Source organism: Lacerta agilis, chromosome 8 (assembly GCF_009819535.1).
Source record: "Lacerta agilis isolate rLacAgi1 chromosome 8, rLacAgi1.pri, whole genome shotgun sequence".
NCBI lineage: Eukaryota > Metazoa > Chordata > Lepidosauria > Squamata > Lacertidae > Lacerta > Lacerta agilis.
Window position 1 is genome coordinate 48,123,029 of NC_046319.1, and position 19,037 is coordinate 48,142,065.

Sequence of the window (19,037 nt, forward strand, 5' to 3'; positions counted from 1 at the left end):
CCATTTGGTGAAGGGTGGGGTGTATAAGTACAAACAATAAATGAAATAAATAAATAAATATGATCACATGAATAATTGTCAACAGGGTGCTTTTCCCATTTGCAAAATAAATAAAGTCATTATGGAAGCCATAAATCCATGTAACTTGGAGTAAAAGAGAACAGACTCATTTAATTAAGAGACTATGTACATGGCAGAGAGCCAAAAGATCAGTATTTACTCACAATTATGCTAGTAATGGTTATACACTGGCAACTCAGATATTGAGGATTTTAATACAAATTGGAGTCTGAGGCTATAATAAGAATATAAACTATTTTCATCTGCTTCTTCATAGAAAGTACAGTACATGTAGCAAGAGGTAGCAATGGGCCATTCGTGTGTGTGTGTGTGTGTGTGTGTGTGTACACAAACACACATAATTCTCACTATTTCCCCTCCAGACAAAATTACTGAGATGCAAAAATGCAACGTTTATATACTCATGAACTACAGTGGTACTTCTGGTTGTGAATGGGATCCGTTCCGGAGCCCCGTTTGCAACATGAGCAGAACGTATCCTGAAGCGCCGCGTCTGCGCATCGCGATTCGGTGTTTCTGCGCATGCGTGAACCCGGAAGTAACCCATTCCAGTACTTCCGGGTTTGGTGCGTTCGTAACCCGTGACAAACGCTACTGTACTGATTTTTTTGCTGCAGACCAGTAAAATAGGAGGAATTAAAAGAGCAGATGACTGTAACACTAACTGAACTTTTAAACATGCAACAGCAGCACAATTAAAATATCTATGAACTTTAAATTACAGCACCTGCTTTTATTTTTAGTTATTACTTAGAATCTTTCATTAAAAATATGGCAGTGTACAATAAAAGCATTTAAAAATAATAAAATTATTAGTTCATAAAATACAGAACACATGACCAACACCGAATCATATTAATTTTCTGATGATGCTTGGTAAAACAGAAGTTTTCAGCAGGTGACAAAATATCACAATTGCAGGTACCTGTCTGATTTCAATAGCAACAGTGCTACTATAATGATAGCCTGAATTTTCTAGAGCACACTGGAGAGAAGGGGTAGCATTTCAGCTGCACTCCTCCTTATTATAGCAAGACTTCACTTATCTATTTCAACATTAGGACTAAACTTGCTTTTGACTAGTTTCAAATACTGTTGGCTGTCCAGTCAGATACAGGGACAGAAACCAGCAACCACCACAATCACAACAACCACTCATGGTGCTTTCAACAGTTTAATTTCTAGAACAGAATCTTTTCCCATCTCTTTCTGATTAAGAGGAAGACTTTGCAACCTTTCTTTCCCATCACATCAATTTTGTGAACTCCCTCTCTTACAGTAGAATACAGCATTTGTGAAAAGCTGTATTTTGATAGGTCTCACTTAAAACTGCAAGCTGCAATAACATCAGGTCACAAAAGAAAATGTCTAGACAAGAAACAACTGTCAATTATTTTTTAAATGTATACATGTGTGTGTATCTGTATCTGAAAAAGCATGCTATTTTTAGAAAGCCACGTCCTCCAGGATGTGGCAACCGTAAAGGATGACTGGATGTCATGTGGCTAGGCAACAAACACAATGACATTACACAATACTTACATATCTTCCCATCCTTTCTGTGCAATTAAACATACAGAATACTTTGAAGCAAGCATGCTAGGTCACAACTTACCTGTTCACTGTAGAGAACCTGGACATTTTTTATGATACGACAGTGTTTCTGAAGAATTGCTACAGCCTGAGCCAATGGCATTCCTGCAAGGAGAAAAACAACAAGAGTTAGAGACGTTGCTCCCACTTAGCCATGTTGGCAAAAATGTGTTTGCTCAACAGGGTCAACATGTGGCAGTACTGGCTCAGTGGCCAAGAACAACAAGTTGAACACCACAAGCATTTCCAGCCAGTGACTAAACTTAGTCTCTTGTCAAATTAGAAGAAACCTGTGTTTCCAGAACAGAAACAGCAACAGCCATGTTAAGCCACTATGCCAGACTGTTTTCTAAGAAGCTAGACATAAGACAGCATTGCTAACCCAGGAGAACAAAATCACACGTTAAATCAAATACAGTTTTACATCCCTTCACTGTATTCAGTACATGGAAGGATGGTAATCCTGTTTATATCCATACATTTATTCTGTTTTGTTTTGCCCAGAACCCTTACTTGTTAACTCTAATCCCTCATTTCTTAAACTTATAAGCGTGTCTGAAATACACATTCACAGCTTTCTTCTTCCTCTAACATTCAAACATCTCTGGAGCTGAATTGCTTAAAAGTCTATGACAGTCTTCTCTAACCTGGGGCCCTCTAGATATTTTGGACTATGTTTCCAATCAGCTCCAACCACCATAGTCAATGGTCAGGGATTATTGGAATTATTGTCCAAAATATCCAGAGAGCACCTGGTCGGAGAGGGCTGATCTATGAGGTAAAAAACATAATATAAATAACAAAGATTTGATGCAACATTGATCCTTCAATTACTTCTCGGGGGGGGGGATAAATTCCTTGATAAATTCAGGACTTCATGACACCCAAACTTGTGTATGTTTTTGTCAATAAGATCATGCCAGCTGATCTAGCAACAGAATTCTAACAGTGCTAGGTAACATTCAGCTCAGTATCTCTTGCTTATCAAGTGACTGTGTAATAATCCAAGGAAAGGAACAATTTTTCAAACCCGTATTATGAAAAGAGGAATGAAGACGCTTAGACTGAGAGCCAAGTGAAGTGTACGGTTGGGAGTCTATTGGCAAGGACAAGAAACTTCCCTCAAATTGCTTCTTATTCCGGCCACTTGTAAACTTATCCTGGAGGACTATTATCTTACAGATAAAGAGCACTAGTAAATTATAACCTAAAACTACAAGATCATGAGATGTTATTAAGTTCAAAGTGTTTCCCAATCTTTCAGGAAATGAGCCTAATAAGATTTTTGAGGCATATAGTGGTAAACAGAATGAAGATTTGGCATTTAGTGTTAGAGTTTGAGGCCCCTGTCGGGTTCCAACCACAGGTCTCCCTCCTTATAAAAAGGCAGGGATACAAGTAAAGGTTGTCCAGCTTTATTCAGATAGTTGCACTGAAAGGAAAGACAACACATGAATCCCAGTGTTTCTGGCATCATCTCATATCCTGGTTTGGAGTACAAGACTTTCTTCAGGTTACAAATTAAACTTAAATAGTGAGCTCACCATTAAGAAATGTCTTTATCTTTAGAGCAAAACACATATACATCATTCATTCATTCATTCATTCATTTACTCAGCAAAATGTATATACCAAACCACAGTTCAAAAGATGAGAGAAGCATTTTTCCCAATAGCCCTAAATCATTCTATCAAATAGCAACTTTTGAACTCACTGGTTTTCCAAGTGTTTCACCACTTCAGGATATAAGAGTAGTTTTTGAATAATTTTAACAAATAATAGATTGAGCATGCTTGACAGAAGCTTCCAGTATCCTACATGCTTTTCAGCAAACTAAACCAGAAATTTCTTGCTTTACATTGGTCCGCAGTCAGAAGTTCACAGAACTTCAATATCAATTATAATATTAACACAAAAAGGGATATAAATTCAATTCACCATGCCTACAAAAAGATACACTGCTAAAGAGGCTAGTTTCAAATTGCCTAGTCAATCTTATCAACTTGACAGAGAGGTGGTCATGGTAAGCAGAAACTGTCTCAAAACTGCTTGGCACCCCACACACAGAATAAAGCTTGTCCACTCAATACCAGGGGTAAAGGACTGGTTTTGTTTGCGCTGCAATGTTACTTGCAAGTGTTTTCACCCTAATGAAAAAGATGAGTAGGTTGTGTGATGATGGGTCACCACTGAACTGGGGGCTAAGACTGCCCCCCTACCCATGACACTGGGTAATATGCAATTTAAGTTTTACTTAGAGTAGGCCCACTGAAATTATTGAACATGACTAAGTTAGGTCCATTAACTTCTATAGGTCTACTCTGAGTAAAATTTAGTTGAATACCACCCACAATATTTGGGGTGAGTATCAAATCAAATCCATCAGAACCCTACCCTACCCTACCTACATTTCTCTGTCCTGCATTATTCCATTTCTAGATGTGATGCTAGAGGGTATAAATATAAAACACTGCCATTATTACAAGACACATGCATACAAAGAATGGGCATGTATGTATACTGTGGGATTTCCATCCCTGACGGCCAAAGGTGGAAGGTGAGATTTTGCCCTCACATCACTCCTCCTAAGTCCAGTGATGAGTCCTTTCCTCATAATAAGGAATGACCATTCATTTATGTAGGAGAAACTAAAGTAATGTGCCCAGACACCATCTGAGTGTGTTTGTGTGTGTGTGGGGGGGTGTAGTTAAAACCTCAGTCACCCTACCCCCCCCCCCCAAGAACCAAGACCTTTCTACATTACTCTATCCTGGGTTCAGATTCCTAGCCAGACCAAAGGTAACACTGCTGGGAACTGGCTTTTTAAACAAATCATTCAAAAAGATGGATTGGGAGACCGTCATTAATTTTTGGCATACTACAGTGGATTCTTCAAAAAATATTTATTTATATTTATTTGAATATATTTATCACCTCCTGGCAAATAGAAGGGGAAGAAATGGAGGCAGTGAGAGATTTCACTTTCTTGGGTTCCATGATCACTGCAGATGGTGACAGCAGTCACGAAATTAGAAGACGCCTGCTTCTTGGGAGAAAAGCAATGACAAACCTAGACAGCATCTTAAAAAGCAAAGACATCACCTTGACGACAAAGGTCCGTATAGTTAAAGCTATGGTTTTCCCAGTAGTAATGTATGGAAGTGAGAGCTGGACCATAAAGAAGGCTGATCGCCGTAGAATTGATGCTTTTGAATTATGGTGCTGGAGGAGACTCTTGAGAGTCCCATGGACTGCAAGAAGATCAAACCTATCCATTCTCAAAGAAATCAGCCCTGAGTGCTCACTAGAAAGACAGATCCTGAAGTTGAGGCTCCAGTACTTTGGCCACCTCATGAGAAGAGAAGGCTCCCTAGAAAAGACCCTGATGTTGGGAAAGATGGAGGGCACAAGGAGAAGGGGACGACAGAGGATGAGATGGTTGGACAGTGTTCTCGAAGCTACTAACATGAGTTTGGCCAAACTGCAAGAGACAGTGAAGGATAGGCGTGCCTGGCGTGCTCTGGTCCATGGGGTCACGAAGAGTCGGACACGACTGAACGACTGAACAACAACAACATTTGAAAAGCATATGTAACTGTATAATTTTTATATGCAGAATATAAAGAAAAGTTGTTAAATGCTTCTTTATTTGTAATCATATATAAGAAAATATAAAAGAAAATTGACATGTCCAACTAATAGGCCAGTATCCTATCCTTTCAACAGCTCTCCCCAGGCTCTGGGTTTAAATTTTCTCCTGCATTATTTATGCTCTTCTCTATCTAGGAGCCTTTAGTAGCTGGCATGGGGTTCTTAAGCAGACTGCCATTCATCCACTGTCCAGAGTCAAACACCGTTAGCTTCAGAAAAAGAATGGTAGGTGTCTTCTAGGCCACCAATTGGTCTAAATTTGAGTCCTCTTATTATTTAGCTTTCATTCTACAGTTTTGTAAAGGACAGTGGAGGAGTAGGAACATAAATAAAGTGAGAAGGAGTGCTGCATAACAAGGCACAAGTGATGGAAATTAATTCAAGAGTTACAAATGGAAAGCTTATTGGAAATTTAGAGCACCATGGACTCTCCAAAAGAAAAGGCAACTATATTTCCCTATTTGCAGGAGGCATAGTTTTAGGAAAGTTTGATCTTACAGAAACTGCAACACTGGTATATTTAACCCTAAGATGAATGTTCAGGCACAGACCTAGCTACATCTTGGTTACACAACAAGCCAGAGATCAAAACCAGTGGAGTATCAGCTACTCTAGAGGAATTCAGGAAGAATTACTAATGGATCAGTTCCACTAGCTACTTGGGGAATCCCAGAGGAGATTCCTTGCCAGTATTTAGAATGCTACTGAACAACATTGCTCTGCAGAAAGGATTTATCATCATCACCACATTACCAAAATGTTTGAGGTGGACAGCAATGTATTTGCAGTTGTCTGCCAAGGTAGCAACATGATAAAATACTGCAGATGCTGCAACAACAGAAAGATTTCACATGTGGCTGCATCTGGTTTAGAACTGAAGTGATCCATCAACAATGACAATAATTTTATGAAACAAAAACCAAAAACAGGTTGATACACTAAACCCGCTTGTGAGCAAACACACTAAGTAATGAGATGAAAGGATGAAGAATTCATATTCTTTCAGCCAACATTACCTAAAGAGTAAATGCAGTCATATTGGCTTTAAGACAATAATCCAAAATCCACACTAGGGCAATACCTAATTATTGCATGCAAAGCTTGCACACTACTATTATCTGATATTTTAGTATTGCCCTAATGTGGATTTTGGAACATTATTTAAAAGGATAATGACAACTAAGAGAATGATGCACCCCAGTAACAGACAAGTGCCAATCATCTTTCATTTATTTATTTGCTTTTAGGAAAAGTAAACAAAGAAAAACAAGCTGGGACTGGTACAGAATTAGATATATCGTACATACATATGAATTATTATTCACTTCAGATAACAAAACTACCTGATGACCTGCAAAGGTCATAAAGAGATGAAGTAGGGAAGGAACAAGCTGTACCAAATACACACTTCAACAACATAATGGATGCCACTAAAAAAAGTTGTCCAGCAAGTAAAGCTGGTCCAGAACCACCATTTCACATTAAGATCTAAGCACAAATGCATAACCTCTGCATACGGTGTACGTTTGAAAACATACATCTCTGAACACCCAAAGCAGCCTCAGTGCAAGAAAAGAATGTTTTGTAACTAGAATAAGAAGCTATATTAATGGGCATGATTAACTTAGGTCCCGTAATTTTAATGGGAGTACTCTGAGTGGAACTAACATTTGCTACAACCCTTTATGTTGATCTTAAAAATACTCCCCCCCCCCCAATCTATTCAACTCTGGATACACTATTCCTGTTCAAATAGGCCAATCCCACATAATCTTTACGATGAAACAAAAGTTTCAAGATAACTTGTTTCAAACAACAGGTAGGTAGCCGTGTTGGTCTGCCGTAGTCGAAACAAAATAAAAAATAAAAAAATCCTTTCAGTAGCACCTTAGAGACCAACTAAGTTTGTTATTGGTATGAGCTTTCGTGTGCATGCACACTTCTTCAGATATCTGATATTGAGATATTCTTCAGGTATCTGAAGAAGTGTGCATGCACACGAAAGCTCATACCAATAGCAAACTTAGTTGGTCTCTAAGATGCTACTGAAAGGATTTTGTTTGTTTCAAACAAACTATTGTTAACATTATCTACAGTTTGATTATTTGGATGAAAGAGCAAGGTGTAGGTAAGCAAAAATAGGAAGCAAGAACTTCCACAGCTGCTCTTGGAGGTAGAAAAGTACGGGGAGGGGGGGAGCATGTGAACCCAAGGCTCACCCAAGCTCATTCATGTCATGCTTTAAGCTGTGGTCTAGTGTGATATTTGAACAGGGACAATGTGAAGATATGGAGCCTATTTTATCTGATGGTACTGCTGGCATACAAATCCTCCTCCTCTTACCTGAACCATTTGCTGCTATCTCTTAAAAACCCTGCTAAGCATTAGGATGTGGAGCAAACAATGCACTGGCTCTGAAACACAAAGGCTTTGTCCAATAAATCATAGTTCATTGGACCAAGAATAAGTGTAGTTCCTACATGCTGTCCACTCTCCTCCCTCCCTTGTACTGCGCACTATAATGGAAAATTTCCTTAAGTTTTGTTAAATCACAGTTTCCTGCTGGAGATTAAACCACACCTTCTCAGTCCAGATGTAATAGGCAACTGTGGTTTAAGAAACCCTGGAAATTTCCCATTACACTGCATCAGAAAAAGGAGGAGAATGTGGGCACCCTGCTCGTTCTTAGTCTATAAACCATGGTTTATAGGACCAAGACCATTATTCCTGATCTGTGCCAAAAACTGCAGAGATCTCAGCTCCTGATATGCCATCACCACAGGATACCTGGAATATTTGGGAATCAGACCCTGGTATTACTCTGCGAAGTATGTAAAAGGTAAAGGTAAAGGACTACTGACAGTTAAGTCCATTCACTAACGACTCTGGGGTTGCAGCGCTCATCTTGCTTTACTGGCTGAGAGAGCAGATGTTTGTCCGCATCATGTGGCCAGCATGACTAAGCTGCTTCTGGCAAAACCAGAGCAGCACACAGAAACGACGTTTACCTTCCCGCTGGAGCGGTACCTATTTATCTACTTGCACTTTGATGTGCTTTCAAACTGCTAGGTTGGCAGAAGCTGGGACTGTGCAACAGAAGCTCACCCTGTTGCGGGGATTCGAATTGAGGTATAATTTGGCCCCCACCCAGTCTTAAAATTGTGTATAAACAAAAACTAAACACAAGTAACATGCAGAGACTGATTTCCACATGTAGTACAACTGGGTTGGGTGTGAGTGAGTGGGTGACAGTGGGTGACTGTGTAAAATTTTGCTGTCTGGAGAAGAAGAAACTATACACAGTAACCTGCCTAACATATGCATAATATATACGCCAGCTTACATTTATACACTTATCTGTGGGCCCAACAACATACAGCCACCCTTCAGCAGATCAACTTTGTTTGCTCAAAGTTTTAAATTCCTAGTAAAACCCTATTAATCTGAAGCAACACAAGGAGCTAAAAACTTACAAAAGGTTATTGGCATTTCATATTAGTTCTGAAACAATTTTTACAGAGCTCAGTAAAACAACACCATGCCTTCATTTAAGGCTTTCATTACCACTATCACCAGATGTTGGAAGCAGTACACTGTTGGAAAACATCCTGTATAATATGAAAGTCTGGTAATGCAAATCTACTACAGAAACCAAGACAACAGTATAAAGGATTCTTCAGTTAGCTATAGATTGTTCTATTGATTACATTTGCTTCTGCCTTTCCTCCAAATAGCTTATGGTTGTGTACACAGGATTATTCCATGCTATCCTTAAAACAGCCAGTGTTTCTTTTCTGGGGAGATGCAGGGGTACGCATACCCCTAAACATTTTGTGAATCTTTGTACTTTTGTCCATTTACTGTATTTATTTTCTGCGATTTAAACTATGAAATGGTGATTTTCTTGAGTCAAAATGAGAGTGCCCCTAAACCTTTTTTTATAGAAAAAAGCACTGAAAACAGCCATCCTGTAAGGCTAGATGCACCAGTCATTATTTTTCAACCTAAGATCACCCAGCACATGGGGAAATTTGAACTCACATCTCCTGCACCCAAATCCAACACTCTGTCCACTATGCCGCATAGATTGATGCAGAGTAAGTGATCCAAGAAAATAAATCAATTCAAAACATTTGCTTATTGCTGTTCATACAGGTTTCTAAGGCAGGTCACAACAAATAATTAAAAAATACATCAATTAGTCCAGATTCAACTACCTGCTCTCAAATCACTTTAAAAACTTCTTTAAATTATTCTTCTAAATAGCATCACAGCATTTAACAACCATCATTCAAATTAGTATTGTGGGCAAAAATCTTTGTCTGGTACTCTGCACCTTTCACGCACACAGCTTCCAGCAAGGCTAAATGCTGTTCTGAGCAATAGCCATGTGACTTTTGATGGCTGTTGCTAAACATGCTAGAATTACTTGAGGAGGAAGTGCCAAAGCAAAGCGTAAACAAAACATGACCCCGTTTAAGGGCATCCACAGAAGCATATGTGGGTAAACTCATTTGACAAATAATGTGGAAGGTAATTCTGGACACAATCCCTTCTGAAGAGTTCAGGTGTGAAGCCCTATTTTTAATACTCCTAATACAGTAAAAATCCTTACATGTAGTAAGCTAGTATGTAGTAAGTAGCATTAGCACCTCAGTGAAGAAAAAATTAGCATAGTGTTTTCTCCTGGGGTGCTAACTTACCACATTCAGAGCTTTCTATATGAGGAAGAAGCTGTACAGCCCAGAATGTCTCTCAAAATTATCATCATATGCTTCCAACATGTTAGAGGTTTATACTAGCCTAAATTTAACTCTCAGAACAACACTGGAGGGAATGTCCCATTGTCCCAATATACCCATCACTTCTCATTATAAACAAGATGCTGACAAAGGCAACATTAAGTTACTTACCCAAGGTGAATTCCCATTGTTCATTCCCAAGAGATCGCTCGGGAACCACTTCCAGATCTAGCATTGGCCCAGGCAGAGGAACGGCCCAGTAATCACACAGCAGAGTCACAACGTTACTGCAGTTTGACCTGAACAGGGAGAGAGAACACACACCCAGGCTTATGTGTCATCTTTCTAATCTAAGGTCATAACCCAAAGCAACATGTAAACACTCCTTGTTGCTCAAACTCTTGATGAGGAAACTGCTGATCCTCAAGGCTAGCCTTTTGTTACTTTTAAATAATATTATTAATTAGTAGCAATACACAATCTGATCTCCCTTCTGCCTATGCTGTTCAAGAGGTTTTGAAGGATTTCCCACTCCCGTAAACACCCAAAGCTTTAAGCACACACACTAATTATATTACTCCAACACTGACGGATCAGGCTACTTTGGCCCCATCATAGACTGTGTATCTCTCCCTCTGAACTTGCTCACTTTCAGGCTACATACATATTCAACAACAGATGTATAAAGGATAAGTGCTTTGAGAACTGATAGGTTTGCAATATGGCCTGTTTTTACCTCGCCTTGTCCTGCCAGGAACAAGTGAGCTATAATGATTTCCTCACAACCAATACTTGGGATAATCCTCCTGACTCTCCCCAACCCCACAGTGAGTGCCTTATGCAGGTGGAAATGGAGAGGGCTTTCTGAATACTGTTCCTAAGATACTCAGTGTGCAAAAGCCAAAAGGCCTTGCCACTCTCCTTAAGGTCAATCTCCCTTCTCATACTTGAGGCCAACTGATTGGAGCTGTGGTCTAAAACAGGCATTGGCAAACTCCGTCCCTCCAGATGTTCGGGACTACAATTCCCATCATCCCTGACCACTGGTCCCGTTAGCTAGGGATGATGGGAATTGTAGTCCCAAACATCTGGAGGGACGGAGTTTGCCTATGCCTGGTCTAAAACATCTAGAGGGCACCAGAGTGGCAAAGGCTAACTTAAGAGACTTTAGGCTCTCTTCCTCATAGCAGAAATCCCTGGGACAACCATCCACCTCTCCCCAGCCAAAGAATCCTCATAGTGGGGACAACAGCCAAGAGGACTCAGCAATGGGGACTCCCCCCCCCCTTCAGCACACACACAGAGAGAGAGAGGAGGGGGAGGGAGAGTTATCCAGAGTAGGTATTGTGGAAGACAAATACCCCTCCATGAAATATCGGTTCAAGCCAAAAGCCCATCATAATCCAGCATACTGTTCTCACAGTTGCCAACCATATGAGCTAATGGGAAGCTAGCAAGCAGAACCAGAATGCAAATGTGCTCTCCCAAAGGCCTGAGAATCCCTGGCTCTGGCCCACTCCTCATAAATTTTCATAGGCATCAGGTCTCCTTTTTCTCAGCAAAAACTATTTGCCCAGGAAGGGGGAGGAGTGATCAGAAGGTCCAAAAAATCCCCCTCCCTACCAGCATATGTAAGAATGCCAACCTGGGAATAGAAACTCTGCAACAAAAAAGGTACATGCACACAGGCAAGCCAGGAAGACCCCACCAAATAGAGTGAACTCAGCCACTGTGGGCTACCTTCTTCAAAACAGCCACAGCCAAACATACATACACACAGACTGACCATGAAATACAAGAAAGAGACCCCAAAATGCCCCCCAACTGACTACAGACACAGACCCTCAGAGCCCACCCATTCCCCCCTATGCAAAATAAACAAACTCCCCCATCCTACCAAATAATACTCCATAGGGCTCAGCATCCCATGAATGCATATTATAGCTCACTACCCTTAGGCACTATTAAACCTCTCCCAATTATGAAACCAACTACCTGCCCTCAGGGCTGAACTCCTGTCACCCCCCAACTCGTCCAGAAAACCCCCCACTTGTTATTATCATTATCATCATCTATTAATTTGTATACCTCCCTTCATGCTCTGGGGAAAGCAAAATCCTGGACCCTACGGCCCCCAGATTAAGACCTCTTCAGCAACAGTATTTCTTAAGAAAACACCCCCCCCCCCAAAAAAAACCTGGCCACAATACCTTAAAACAAACAAAAAATCCTCACTCAACCCCAGCTACCATGGGTTCCCCCCCCCCAAAAAAAGTGTTGGTGGGAAGACTCTCAAACCTATTTCCCCTCCTCGTGGGGAGGGCCAGAGGGTTGACCATCTTCTCTCTCCCCCCTTGAAGAAACAGTTATCTGGGGCGGCTGTGGGGCGGGAGGGTCTCTTTCGATTCCTCTACATGCCCCTTCCCTTCATAAAATAAAGCCCAGGAATAAAAAAGGAGGCTGTTGATAAATGGGGGGGGGAAGCAACCCCCTTTTCTCTTTGCAACCCCCACCCCCCACCCGCGCAAAAAGAGACTCTGAGGTGGGGAAAAAAGGATGGCTCACAAAGGAGGCACCCCCCTCCCTCCCTCAGACTGAAGGCAGCCTCCCCCCCCCCCGCCGCTCTCCCCGCGCCCCCTCGTCCCAGCGCCCCACCGACACCCCCGGGGGAAGAGGCGGCCGAGAGGGCCCGCTCGTCTCCCCCGGGGAAGCGGGAGGGGGGCGCCGGAGGGGCCCGCGGGGGGAGGGGGCTGGCGGGGCTGCGACTCACCTCACTTGCGGCTGCTGAAAAAATAAAAAAGGGAAATGCCTTTTGCAGCCGCCGCGGCCGTCAGGCGAGAGGGAGGAGGAGGAGGAGGCCGGCGCTGGCGGAGGGAAGGGCCGGGAGAGGAGGAGGAGCCGCGCAGCGCCCGCCCGTCGACCCGCCCCTTCGCCCAGCGGGTAGGGGAAGGTGCTGGGAGGGATTCCTGGCTGCTCGCTGCTTATATCCCCGCTTATATCCAGGGACGCACGCAGGAACTTTGCACGCGCCCAGAGGCATCTCCGCATTCCCCTTGCTTATTTCGGACACAGCCCCGCTCCTTTCTTGCTCCCTGCCCTCCTCTGCCCCTCCAAGTAACAAAGGGGACCATGAATCTGTTGAGTTCTGACACCCCAGGGGTGTCAGTGTGGTTGAAACCCTGCTAGGCCCTCTTCCAAATTACGATCCTGCGCCTAAGGGTAGGATATGTGCGAGGAAGCTCGCCAAAGCTTTGCCAAGGAGCTGGCTGGTTAAGTGCATTCTTAGGGTTGCCATATTTCTAAAAGTAAAATTGTTTAGCTTTTGGGAGGGGGACGACAAACCCAAGGTTTTGTTGTTGTTGTTGTTGTTGTTGTTGTTGTTGTTTGAAAACCTATCCCCAAAATAGTGTTTTTAAGCATTTTGAGCTGTTTTCACTGCTTTTTCCATCGTGTTCCCATACATCTGGGTTTTCCATGACATTTTGCCAATTCAACAAAAAAACACCCCGACACCATTTTTACCCCTGAAAACCATGACATGTCAGGAATTTCCCTTATGTATGGCAAGCCTATGCATGCCCAAAGGATTGCTCTGTGCCAATGGATGTGCTTTCCCCCGCACCCACCCCTCAACAAAGTGACCTTCTCAAGACGCAAGCCTAGCCAGTGTGTATGGAGGTCCTGGGCTGTCCAGACAACAAGACCTCCCTATTGGCCTTGCTGATGTGGTCCAAAAAAAGAGCAATATGTTTGGCACCAGCTTGGCTGCAGGAGTTGCCAGAAGGAGGCATACAAAGTGTCATCCAACTGTCTTAATGACTCCATTCTGGATGATAATCATAATCATAATATGATCATGAGGTCTGATCTAGCAGTGACTGACCCGAAACGAGACCTTGCGGTTGTACTGGATAGTGATGGCAGCCAGCTTGGATGGCTTTGGAAGAGGATTGGACAAATTCATGGAAGTGACTGTTAGTGACAATAGTTATGCTCTGCCTGCTGGGTGAGAGGCAAAGGCTATGCTGGAGGATCAAGGGCTGTGCTGGAGGCAAGTTTGGAAGCCTTAGGGGAGCAGATTTGGCCCCAGGGCTGCTAGTTGCTGCTCCCTAATCTAATTGGTGCCTTTTTGTGTGTTTGAAGAAGAGTAGGCAGCTGTCTTCAGCTGCTTATGCCTGCCATGAATTAGTCTTGGAGGAGCTTTGGCACTTTTATCTTTTTGCTGCTGAAATGTAAATCGGCTTCTGGAACTTCAATTCCACATAGGCCCATTAAAACACACATGCACAGCCAAATGACTGTAGATTTTTTTTATTTGATGGTTCTGCCACATGGGCACCTTTGCATCAGATCTGTAGGTTCCCCCACATACAAGGTGAAGTAACCCTTAACTGCAGCACCTGAGCCCTGCAACTCTTAACATAATCAAATAAACAGTGATGGATTGAGAGGGTATCTGAAGAAGTGTGCATGCACACGAAAGCTCATACCAAGAACATACTTAGTTGGTCTCTAATGTGCTACTGGAAGGAATTTTTTATTTTATTTTGGATTGAGAGAGGACTGACTTAGCAGCATTCTAGGTATTTTTCCTGTTTCTGGTGGTGATCCAAGCATCTCCGGTGTGAGCTGACACATCTTCTGCTCAGTCTTGAGTCGGACTCTGTTTTTGAATGGGCTGTTTAGCCCAGGTCACTGCCCACAGCATTTTGCATTGGACTAAGTAAGACCTCAGGTTGGGACTTAGCTCTCTGAAGCAGCTGGGGCTATTACTATGCCCTCCCTTTGAGAGAAATCTTTCACCCAGAGGTGAAAAGCTATTGACCTCACCATGCTGCCAGGCCTGACTGGCATCTGTTTGAGACTTTCATTGGTTCCAAATTAAATTATACAGAGGTATTATATTTTTATTGATTAATTGTGTGTATATATTTGGTTTTAGGCATGGCAGGAGGAATTTGATTCCTTTCATGTTTAAAGGCAAAACTACCCAATTCATACTTCTCTGAAACAATCCACAAACCAAAACATAGGCCTACTTCTCCAAATTTTGCAATGCCGTTCTTCTGCAGGAAAGTAACATGTCTGAAAATATGTATGCTAAGGTTAAGTGTGCATAGAAAAGCATAGTGAAAATAAAATATAAAAATGCATTATATTAGGGGAAATGTAAATATTCAGGGAAGTGTGCTTTGAAACATGTTTATAATAGGGGAAAATGTGTACCTCAGGAGAAATTCACGCTAAAACAAGGCCAAATTTTCACAAGGACTTCTAAAATAGAAAATCTGCAAACTGACACCTACCCACCTCTCTATCCTGGCAACCAAGAGGCGTAATCAGAGTTCAAAGACACATTTGAATCAAGCAAAAACATTCAAGGAGGGTGCAAATCAGGGCCAGGAAGGGGCCTGGCCTGGAGAGAATTCTGAGGGCCAGATAGAAAGCTCTGGAGGGCCACATTCTGGCCCCATGCCTGCGACTCCCGACCCTTGTTCTACACGGACTGGCAGCAGCTCTCTAGAATTTTAGAAAAGTATCTCTCCCCGTCCTACCTGTGAATAATAGCAGTAATAGGTGATGTTTCAGAACTATGTCATATGAAAGGACATTGTGTGAGAATACACTGCCTGTGAAAAGTAAATTTGGTGTAATTCATATGCAAATACCCTCCCCGCAATAACTGGGGGAGGTGGATGAATGTAAAACTAAGAATCATTCCAAAGGAACTTGTCCTCCATGTCACAGGCACAAGGGACTGAAGGCAAGACCCCGCAAGCAGCCCTATGACAGCTGAGCATCCTCAGCAGCAGGACTGGCCCTCCCTTGAGGCAGGCTGAGGCAGCTGCCTCGGGTGACAGAAGCCAACAGGTGGCATGCCTGTGGGAGCCCTGCCCACCTCACCACACAGAGAAGTGGTGCTGGCAGTTGTTTCTAGTGAGATCCCATGAGATCTTGTGCGTTCTGCAAAATCTTGTGAGCACTGCATGAGGTCTCATTTCTTTGTGGGCAGTGCTGTGTGGTGTAGTGGTTAAGAGCGGTAGACTCGTAATCTGGGGAACCGGGTTCATGTCTCCGCTCCTCCACATGCAGCTGCTGGGTGACCTTGGGCTAGTCACACTTCTTTGAAGTCTCTCAGCCCCACTCACCTCACAGTGTTTGTTGTGGGGGAGGAAGGGAAAGGAGATTGTTAGCCGCTTTGAGACTCCTTCGGGTAGTGATAAAGCGGGATATCAAATCCAAACTCTTCTTCTTCTTCTTCTCTACCCAGGTAAGAGAGGCTTTGGCAGAGGGCGGTGTGATGGCATTAAGGTAGGGCAACAGCTTCCCGTTTCACCTCGGGCAGCAAAACGGGATGCACCACCATGGGAGCCAACTCTGAGGTCCCTTCATGCTCCAAATACAATATTTGGGGGGCTGGGCTGTGCCCCCAAGTTGATGGGCATTGCCATTTAAATTGTGTGTGAGCACCGTGTCATGTGATCGGTTATGCGGGGCAGGGCTTACTTGGGTCCCCCCAATTTTTTATTCAAGTCGGCACCTCTGTGTAACCCCCTTACTCAGCAGCTGCGAATTCCTGCCTATTGGAAGAGGGGGAGGAAAATGTGTGGGAGGGGGCAAAGAATGGGGCACTCCACATACTGCAACATTTTGTTGCCATCCCCACTTGTAAAATTACTCTCACGTTTTGCTACTAGATAGGTTGCTGCTACAACTGATTTTTAAGGATTTTAAAAAGAATTTTAAATAATTGCCATAGATCAGGTTTGGGAGGAATATGACAACACAGAAAACACTGAAATGTATCGGGTTGGCAGCTAGGGTGACTATGGGTGGCATCTAATGCTAGTCCTTCTCAGAGTAGACCCATCAAAGTTAATGAGCCTGACTAACTTGGATTCATTAATTCCAATGGGTGTGCTTGACAAGCCTGTGTGTTACACTTCACTGAGGACAGTTACAGGTAGGTAACCGTGTTGGTCTGCCATAGTAAAAATAAAAAAAAAATAAAAAAAAAATCCTTCCAGTAGCACCTTAGACACTAACTCATTATACATGACAAAGCTATCTTTAGCCATCTCACCCCTTGCTTTTTCCTTTAAGACTAATTGCAGTCGTTAACAGTCATCAACAGGTTTTCCACACCCATCAGCCAATCACCCATTCCCACCACCCTTCTGAGTAATACCCCTCCTCACTCTCTCACTCTCTATAAGGGTCTGGTGACTTCCGTTTCAATGTATCTGAAGAAGTGTGCATGCACACGAAAGCTCATACCAAGAACAAACTTAGTTGGTCTCTAAGGTGCTACTGGAAGGATTTATTTATTTATTTATTTATTTATTTATTTATTTAGTTTTCACTGAGGACAGTCCATTATCTGAAGGCCTGTCAATGGGCAGCCAGCTATTTCCTTTCGCTTGGTAGGGCTCTTTTGTCCAAGTCTAGTTTAAAAATTAAGAGCCCTGATAAGGGAGAGCAGGACGAGTTTTTTTTTTTTTTGAAGTGGTTGCCCAGCAACAGTGAACATCAGATGTCAGACTGAGCAGGTCAGAGTCTTCCTCTTTAGGTTAAGATGCACTGTGTGCCTGTTTAAACGAAAGCAAGTCTTTCTCCATTTGCATCTAAACATATAAATTATCACATTTGCATTAGGACTCTGGTCTAGAACTTGCACAGCTTCTCCTGATTCAGAAGATATGGAGAAGATTTGTGTATCCTGAGCGTATTGATAGCACCATGCTCCAAAACTTTTAATGACTACTTCCAGTGCCTTCATTTAGATGTTAAACAACAGTGAAGACAAAACAGTGCCCTGTAGAATCCTATGGCACAGGCGCCAGAGAGTCAAAGAACGCTCCTCCAGTGCTGATCTTTGGAGTCAGCCATGTAAGAAGGGAGGAATGGAACCAGTATAGTACAGTATAGTACAGTGCCCCCATGCTTCCAGTTAAAACCAGTAGCGCCTCTGTAACACAGAGGATACCTATCAGCACTCCTCCAGAGGATCTCAGAGGTTGGGCTGGAACATGCGTGCCAATTAATAAGGAAAGATACAGAACCCCATAATTAAAAACAAAAGATAATTAATAAAACTTTTAAAACAAATGCAACTAAATCAAGTGTCTGGATAGGCTTTGCTGAAGGAGAAATGCTTCCAGCAGGCATCTAAAACAGTATTGTGGAGGTGCTAACCTAATGTCAAGAGGCAGGGAGTTCCACAGCACCGGACCTGCCAACCTAAATCACCCATTGCGATGGCAGAACGGATGGTGCGGGTTCCCCAGATTGATGCAATCAGACAGGGGAGGCTTTGAAGGTAAGGAGAGTTTACGTCCAGTAAGAATGTTTGGGAAAGGCCATCAGGATGAATAGAGTTGCCCCCAAGTTCTGTGAAACTAATCTGCCCTTTTCTTTTCTTGCCCTTCAAATATCTGAAAAGTAGAAGAAGGCTGGCACCTAGTGGCCATGGGGATTAATGGCATCTTTCTGTGAATTTCAATTGCTCACTGGTTTCTTCTAGCAGGGATGTGGTGGCGGGGAGGTCAACATGGTGCAAACACACTGGCAGAGCCCTTCCTGCCATGGTTCTTGCACCATACCAACCTCCCCACTGCCGCTCTCCTCCGCCTCTTGGTAAGCAGCAGTGACCTACCTGCCAGGAAGTGAGTGTAGCACCTCTGCCCCACAAGGTGAGCTTTTGCAGCCAGCACAGGTGCCAAAACTGGAGTTGTATGTTCTGACTGGCTAGCGCTGGCCAATACTCTGGCCACTGAATTCTGCACCAGCTGTAGTTTCCAAACCTTCAAAGACAGGCCAATTGAAACCTTATAAATCAATGCTATGCAATGCATATTGCAGGCTAGAAGCAATGGCTGATAGTGAGCCTTGCTGTGAGACAAAGGATGTTTCAACATATGTGTATCCCTTTCCTTCTCCCTCCCACTTGCCATAAGTAAAATGCTGGCG

General features: G+C 42.9%; 1 protein-coding gene across 2 annotated transcripts in view; it reads right to left on the reverse strand.

The window, feature by feature from the left end:
- Window positions 1-12,945, reverse strand: part of C8H16orf70 (chromosome 8 C16orf70 homolog) — a 41,675-nt gene extending 28,730 nt beyond the window's left edge. The window contains exons 1-3 of one of the 2 annotated variants that reach the window (XM_033157257.1): window positions 12,838-12,945; window positions 10,239-10,366; window positions 1,697-1,779 (exon numbers count right to left, since the gene is read on the reverse strand). In XM_033157257.1, the coding sequence (XP_033013148.1) occupies window positions 1,697-1,779; window positions 10,239-10,302 (147 nt within the window). In that variant the 5' untranslated portion in view covers window positions 10,303-10,366; window positions 12,838-12,945. Of the gene's footprint in view, window positions 1-1,696; window positions 1,780-10,238; window positions 10,367-11,428; window positions 11,449-12,837 lie in introns of those variants that run through there. The other variant, XM_033157256.1, reaches the window with a different exon arrangement.
- Between the last annotated feature and the right edge of the window lie 6,092 nt (window positions 12,946-19,037).